This window comes from Austrofundulus limnaeus, unplaced genomic scaffold, assembly GCF_001266775.1.
Source record: "Austrofundulus limnaeus strain Quisiro unplaced genomic scaffold, Austrofundulus_limnaeus-1.0 Scaffold47, whole genome shotgun sequence".
NCBI classification, from domain to species: Eukaryota; Metazoa; Chordata; class Actinopteri; order Cyprinodontiformes; family Rivulidae; genus Austrofundulus; species Austrofundulus limnaeus.
This window is the reverse complement of record NW_013952449.1, coordinates 197,511-205,865: the sequence shown is the minus strand read 5'-3', so window position 1 is coordinate 205,865 and position 8,355 is coordinate 197,511. Positions and strand designations below refer to the sequence as shown.

The 8,355-nt window shown below is 40.5% G+C and overlaps 1 protein-coding gene across 1 annotated transcript; it reads right to left on the bottom strand.

The window, feature by feature from the left end:
- Window positions 1-1,927: 1,927 nt before the first annotated feature.
- Window positions 1,928-7,391, bottom strand: LOC106517282 (uncharacterized; the record flags this gene model as incomplete). Its single annotated transcript, XM_014008035.1, is given in 4 exon segments — window positions 1,928-4,284; window positions 4,648-4,742; window positions 4,839-4,906; window positions 6,582-7,391. Coding segments are annotated over 4 exon segments (3,302 nt in total), but the record flags the coding sequence as incomplete, so codon positions are not given.
- Window positions 7,392-8,355: the final 964 nt, after the last annotated feature.

The following is an 8,355-nucleotide window of genomic DNA, read 5'->3' as shown; positions in this document are numbered from 1 at the left end:
GTGCTCGGGATTCCTCTCGGGCCCTTGGGCTCTGGTCTTCCCTATGTCTGCCTGGTGTCTTGGGGGTTGGGTCTCGGTCCTCCACAGTCACTATTAAATATTCCATTGGAGAAATCTTGTATATACACACATGTTCACAACTGCTCACAGACAGGTGTTCTGATCCGGGGGTTCTGACTGGTCACTGAGTGTGTATACGTGTCTGTGTGTATATACTGACAATATTTATGAATGTAGGCATGTATGTATGTATATCTTTATATATGTATGAGTATGTGTATATATTTATATATGCCCTCCATGTATTTATCCATTTATTTTTCAGGTGAGCGGACAGATGTTGGGTGTGTGGTCCTGTGTTTTGTTGGTGTATATTTAATATACTTCTAATCGCTATTTCAATCTTTCTAATTACTTCTCCCTCTGTTTTTCTCTCTGTCTCTATTTTCTCTTCACTTAAAAAAGTCACTGATGATGAAGAAATAAATAAACTAAAAAAATTATAAACACGTATTCTAACATAGAACTCAACATTGTTTACCATATAATAAAAGTTGTCCTCAAAAATGGCAGATTTTAGACATTTCTAGCCCACTTCCCTAGCCTTGTTTCAATGATGTTGTGGAATCAATTTATTTCTGGAAACAAATCCTGTGAGCTAACACCTGAAACACCTGAAATATTTGAAACTCCTGAAACACCCGAAACACCTGAAACATCTGAAACACCTGAAACATTTGAAACACCTGAAAATCTAAAACAGCTAAAACATCTAAAACACCTGAAACACCTGAAATACCTTAAACATCCGAAACACCTGAAACATAAAATATCTGAAACACCAGAAAGCTTTGAAACACCTAAAACATCTGAAACATTGAAAACACTTGAAACCTTTGTAATATCTGAAACATTTCAGTTAAAGCACTGGAAACACCTGAAACACCTAAAACACCTGAAACAATCTAAACACCAGAAACAGGTGGCATTAACTCTTTGACAAGTTTGCTATTTGTTTCGTAACTCATTGTGTTTTATTGCTAATTGTTAAAAAAACCCTATCCACTAAACAATGTAATTATTGTGCCCATTTTAAACATAGCTGTTAATTTTTGATAAGATTTTTTCATGACTTTTTTTAATCCTGATTTTCATGAATTTATTTCAAGTTTATTTTTGCATGATAATATGAAGATTGAGATAACTCGAGAACTGTTTTGGTCCTCAGGCCTTCATTTACTCATGTTTGGTCCAGGATATAAATGATGTATGAACATGTATTTTGTACTTGTACATACATACAGCGCCTGTGTGATCAAAGTTTATTGAAACATTGAAGCAATTCTTCTTCTCAGCAGGCTACAAGTTTAAGATGTGGTAATATTTAAACAATACAAGGAAAGCAGATTTAAAGAAACATTTATTAGTTATACACTATTCACTTCACTGTTATAATAAGTCAAAAAATGTTTTTATTGAAAGTAACCAAACAGCACACACTTGGCTTCCACTGCCACCTCAGAAAACTCAGTGATCCCCAGCGTCTCCCCTAAATGACACAAATTTAATGTACAGATGAGCAAAAAAGAAAAAACTAAACAAAACAAATGTTTTTACACTTGGCAACAAAGAAATAAATATAGAAAATATACAACATGTATTCTGAAATGTGATGTATATAAAATGTAATGCCCAGGAGTACCATGTTAAAACTGACTTTGGCTGTTTATTTCAGCCTGCTCTTTCATTGTGTTTAACTGGTTTTCTCTCTCCTTGGCAGCAGAGCCAAATGACTGATAACAAGTAGAGCCCAAAACAGGCCAGAAAATCATAATGATAAGCCGTGACTAAAAATATCACTAATAAGGTGGCATATAACAGTGCTTGTGCTTTAGAGACACTGCAGCAGGAAATCATCCCTCTCCACCTCCAAACACTTTGGCTGCTTTTGTCCTGTCCACTTGTCTCTGCTGTCTGCGTACCGCCAGGCTTTTCCTGAGGGCAACTGAGCAGGACGTCTTCATCCAGAGACTCACTGATGGGGGGCATGGTGGTGGGTGGTAGTTTGCCTCTGGTCACAATGAAGCCTGCCTCTTTGGCTTTTTTCTTCTGGGCCTGCGTTGGCGCACCGGTGGTCCTCAGGCAGTGCATGTACAGCCCCACCTCGTCGTCGTCTGAGTCGGACTCTGCTGAGCTGCTGCTGTGACTCATCTGGTCGGGTTCATCTGTTAAAACGGTCTCTAAAGTGAGGGGTTCCACTGAGCAATCACAGGTGGCATGTTCGGAACGACAGGTGTCGGTCTGGATCCAGGCCCCTTCCCTTGTGTTTTCTTTGATGAACTGCAGCTCGTTGCTCAGCAGAGCAGATAAATTATCTTCAGCCTTGCCTTCTGCCAAGTTTGACCCCACTTCATCTCCTCTGCCATCTGCTGACATGTAGTCTGTTTCCATATCTGCTGGGATTTCATCCCTGTAATCTCTGTCTTCCTGCTGAGGCTCTGTTCGATTCTCCTGCTCCTCACCTGCTTCACCATCGCAGTTCATGACCATCTCCTCTTCTTCTCTGATGCTTTTCTTTTCAGGGCTGACCAGCTGCATCTCTGTTTCTGTTTCATCTTCAGCATTTTTCTTTTCCTGAAAGACTCTAACATCCTCTAATCCAGAGTCTTCATTGACTAAAATCTCTGCAGTCTTGAACTCACTGTTATCTGTCACTGCCATGATGTCCACCTCGTCCCCTTTCACTTCATCAGCCGCCCCCTCCTTAACTAATTTCTCTTCATTTCTCTCTGAAATATCTTTGTCCACTACTTTCTTGTCCTTTGTTATGGATTTTAGCAGCCCACCTTCCTCTTCATCTGTCTGTGTGCTATTTTCCTCCTCTTCAAACATTGTTTCCCAGTTTTTCATCTCAGCATTGTTTTCTAAAAAGACGGCCTCTTCTTCCTTTAAGACACCAACTTTTGCCATGTGATACTTTATTTTGTTGGGAGGTTTTTCATCTTTTATTCCCTCAAATATGTCTTCATGACTGTCCTGGTTACTTATCACAAATCCATCAGCCTCAACCTCATCAGAGTTGTTTTTATCACCTTTTTGTGGACTTAAAAGTCCTTTATTTTCCTCCTCGATGCTAATATTTTCCTGCAGAGATGTTTCAGGTGATGTGAGATTTATTTTCTCTGGTTCTTTTCTGCTACTTTTTGAAACCATGTCCTTGGTTTTGTTGGGGTTTACATTGACAAACTCTTGTAATGGATTGTCTTTGCTCAGAGATCTGTTGAATTTTGTAACAGCCACAACTGTAGGAGTATCCTCATCTTTATTCACCTTTGTCATTTTGTTTCCACCCTCTTGGAGGCTGTGCTGCTCAGATTCTTCAACAACATGACCTGGCAGACTCTGAAACGGTTTGGAAGCTTTATCTGTTTCACTTGTTGGACTTGTTTCAGTTAAAAACTGTTCACATGTCTGCTCCAGTGGGCCAGCTGGGGTTTCTCTGTGGAGGTCAGAGGTCACTTTTGTTTCCTTTGCTATTTCCTGGAGATGCTCAGTCTCAGAGGGTGTTTGTGGATGGAGGAATTCTGTAACCAAAACAGCATGTACTGCAGCGAGACACTCTGACGCATCTCCTGAAAGGTTTTGTTGGTTTGAAGATGTATCTGTTCCACCAAGGTCTGGACTCTGCACTGTGTCTGCACAGTTTGCCACCAATTTGTCATTAAAAGTGGTGAAAATGGTATCAAAGGATTGTTTGTCTGAGTCCTGGCTCTCAGACTCACATATCTGCATATTGCTTGTGTTACTGCTGAACACCAGATGATTCCTCACAGCCACAGCGTCACTGAATGCAACACTGCTGCTCTGGCCAACGAGACCTTCCATACTCCCTGCTGCTGCATTTTTCATCCATGTAAAACTTAAGTTTGGATTCTGAGCCTTTGTAAGAACCTCTGTGGGAGCAGCCTGATCAGCTGAGCGCAGCGGCTTCTTTGGGATATCTGTGGCAACCTCGCCTGGGTCAGGTTTCTCCGGCCACTTGCTGCATATGTCTTTACGTGCTGCATTGCTGACAGGTTGGTCAGAACCAGATTCATCATTCTCCTGCTCACCTAAATGACTGTCCTCTGGGTTGTCCTCCTGAGTTTCCTGTTTTATTTCTGGAGGTGACTCGTCTCTGTTAGAGTCGCCTCCTCCATCTCTCTGAGTGAAGTGGTCTCTCACTCTGGCCATCCGTGCAGCTTTCCTCTGTCTTCGTCGGCTGCTGTTTGGTTTGCTCTCCACCTGTCCATCAACAGGGAGAGTTCAAATTTAGCACACAACAGTTCTGTTAAATCCACAAACAGTGGTCTGACACATGAAGCCAAGGTGTTACTACAAACTGCACAGGCTTGTGTTGCAGGAGAAGGCATGAGAACATCTGAGTCTGTGAGGAAGTGCAAACAGCAGATACAAAGTGTCCTTTAAAGACTCAGTGCATTATATTACTATGTTGCAGCTCAAGCTTAGGTTACATGACATTCCTGCAGAAAGGTCAGCAGGGGTCATATCTAGGTTTCTGCTCCTCATGTGTCCCAAAGCTCTCTACTTGTGCAAGTTTAGGACACAAGTCGGTGTCAAACTCCTGTTAGACGTGATTTAACTCACCAGTAGAGTCTGTTCCACTTCGTTTGGTTTATCCAACACAGATTCTGAGACTTTCTGAGCTTCCATTTGGTCTTCCAGCTGGGTTGTACATCCATCTGAAAGAAATGAAGCCGTTTATAATCACATTATTACGGCAACAATCATGAAAACACTTCATTTTTATTTGACACACAGCAAAAAGAAATATTCACCTGTTGAAATATTGTCCAGTGATGAAAATTGCTTTAGTGAAATGTTTTCCACAGTGGACACACTCTGGCTGTGGAGCAATCAAATTGAAACCAGTCAGGCTTTAGATCTTTACGCTCCAGATTTATTTATGTGTGTGCATATGTGTTTTCTTTCCAACACAACAGAACAAAGTGATAACTGAAACATAGCTAACGATGTGTTTTATTTAGCTCTTCACAAACTAAATTAGCAGCACATCAGAAACAAACACATTTTTTTGATGATTTCTTTTGGATAAACTGAACCCTGCCCACACTCAATGTCTCCTTTTGGGTGCTCCCTTCTTCAGGGGTCACCACAGAAAATGAACCCATGTAATATTTTGTAAATGTTTTATGGCAGTTGTCCTTTTTTCCATCTAACCTGCAGCCTCAGGATGATTAAACTGTGCCACTGACCACTGAGCAACAAACCCTGTCCATGCTACTTTTCTAAAAGGATATTTTTCATCTTTATTGAAACATTTCTGTCCACTTTACTCTCATGAAAATACTGTAATACTCATGTTGGGCCACTAGATGGTGAAAGTCAGTTCAATTCAGTTTATTTATATAGCGTCAAGTCCCCATAAATGTCATCTCAGGACACTACAGAAAAAAGTCTAAAGAAGTCAACAGACTGAGCTGAATTACTTCATCACAGTCTGCATCCTGAGCAGCACATTCGTGACACTGGAAAGAAAAAAAAACTCCCTTTTAACAGGAAGAAACCTCCAGCAGAACCAGAAACATACATCTGCCTCAAACGGCTGGGTTTGAGATGACAATAACAAAAATTATAAAATACAGAAAAGTAACCTTTTGAGCTTGGTTACAAATGATCCCAAAATTATTATTTTTTTATTTTTGATACAACTGTCTCTCAGTTGTTAAACACAATCAAAACTTCATGGTCAGGATAGGATCCAAATAAAGTGAGAGAGATGTAAAACAAACAGAAAGCAGCTTTGTTGTTGTTTCACTAATTGGCTGCTAAAACATCATTTTTGAACAAAAACTGTATTTTGAATCCTAAGGAGTCAATAAAAAACATGTTTTTAATCTTGACTTTGGAAAGAATTTTTGTCATTAAAATTTTCTGTTATTGTGTGAACAGGACAAACACTGAAATTCTTCATTTTTAGGCCACATCCACACACACTTTTTTCTTGTGCGTTTTTGGTAAAGAATTTTGTCCAAAAGGAACTTTTAATTGTGTTGCAATGATTAATAAATCAGAAAATATTAATTATATATGCAGTATATGTAGTTTGTAGAGAATCTTTAGTTTAGCCAGGATCTCTCTCTCTCTCTCTCTCTCTCTCTCTCTCTCTCTCTCTCTCTCTCTCTCTCTGTATTTAGTATTTAGATGTCATTGATGTGGATGTTTTTTGGGTATTGCAGTAATTTACTAAAAATCAAGTGGAGGCGAGTACAAACAAAAAAAGCAGCAGTGTAGCCTTAAAAATCAGTTGCAGTGTGGCTGGGTTTTAGTAAAACAATATAACTCAGTTTGTTTCCACCTACAAGAGCTTTGGTGGAGTTCTTTGCTCTGTACTCTGGATTAATGACTGATTGTACTTACTTTGTCAGAGCTCTAAAACAACCCCAGACTTGACTCTTTCACAATTTTTAAACTGAATTATTTTACATGTAAAAAGTACAAACAGAATCAAACTCAAACAAGTAAAAAATTCCCGTCATTAAACCACCTTTTGTCCTTACTTGACAGTCTTCAGGCAGCTTTTCTTGTTTACATTTTCCCTTTGTCCCCTCTCCTTCTCCTCCTTCCTTCCTTGGTAACAGAGCAGCACATAGTTTTTGTTGTCATTGTTGGCCCAAAATGTCCCAACAGGAGTTTCGTACCGCAAACAAAAGTCTACTCTGGTTCCCTGGTCTCCAAATGGAGGCACTAAGGTGAGTTTAAACAAGAAGGAATCGGTCACACCGTCACTGGAATCAGGGATGTACTCTGCCAGAAGGTCAAAGTGGTTGCACCAGTTGTCAAAAGTAGTTCGGACAAAGACTGACTTACTGTAGGAGATGTTAAGAACTCGGATCACACCTTTGAGTATTGCAGTCCCTGGAAGTAGCTCAATTGTTTCTAGCTCTATTTTTTGCTCCCGAACTCGAGCGGACAGCTCATCAGATGACAGGGAGAAGGTTAAAGGTGAGAGGTAATATTCTGAAACGCTCGTATCATCAGCTGCTGCAGAGTCAAATCCTGGTCGTTTTGGTACGTCCCTTGTATCAAACTCCTTCACCTGAACCAGACTGAGACCTTTGGCATCCGCAAAGGACACTCTCCTGGAGCCACAGAGAGACGGAGGCTCAGGCTCTGAGTCTTCGTCCGTGAACGAGGACTTTCTTGTTGGGACAGGAGAGGATTTGGGTCTGATGCCGATCACAATGTTGCCCTCATCCTCGTCCAGGTCCAAGGATCTGAGACCCGGGACTGCTAGGAGGTTGCAGGTCTCAGAGGGTCTTGGCCGCCCTACAAACTCCATGAAGCTCTGCGCGAGAGTCAGCAGGAAACTGTGCTGCTTCTGCTTCTGACAGCTGGCATTCAGCATGCTCTGACTTAACAGACGGAGTCGAGTTACAGAGGACATTGTTGTGAGGGCCAGCACTATAAATAGGCCAGAAGGGACATAAACTATCTAAAGTCATCTCAGCTCAGAAGGAGGACACACTGACCGCTTGCCTCTAAATACTGAGTTCTTCTAATCTGAACTACAGTTTGTTTCCTCACTTTTTAAAAACAACCCTTAAACAGATCCTTTTGTTGTGGAAATCTCCTCATTTTTGCCAAAAGAGCTGAAATACCAACACAAAAGTTAACACAGCAGCTATTTGTGTCTTGTTTCTGTCCCACGGTGGGACAAAATCACATGAGGTTTGGATTCATGACTATTTTAAACTGTTCAAGTACAAATTAAAGCAGCTCATCTGTTCTATGAGCAACCCTGGAGTGTTAGAAGTGCTGTGAAAAGTCCTCCATTTGAGGAGATGACTCCTCAAATGGCTCCCTGTGCATTTGAGGAGTCATTTTAAAATTTTRGTTTTAACTTTCAGAGCACTTCATGGTCAGGCCCCCAAATACATACTGGACCTTCTGAAGCCTCTCTGTCCATCCAGGACATTGAGGTCTTCAATCAAATGCTGCTGGTGGTCCCTCGAACCCATTATAAAACCAGTGGAGACAAAGCTTTTCAGGTGGTGGTCCCGAGGCTCTGGAACCTCCCTCTGTCCCTTCGCTGTTCAGATTCTACTGACTCTTTAAAGAAACATCTTAAGACATTTTTATTCAGACAAGCTTTTAGTTAATGCTTTTTACTGTGTTTTAATTGTTGTTTTTTATATTTGTGATCTGTTTTATTGCTATTTTTAGTTATTTTGCTGTCTGTTATGCACTTTGTGATGTTTGTGTCTGTGAAAGGTGCTATAAAAATAAAGTTTACTTACTTACTTACTTACTTACTTACTTACTTACTTACTT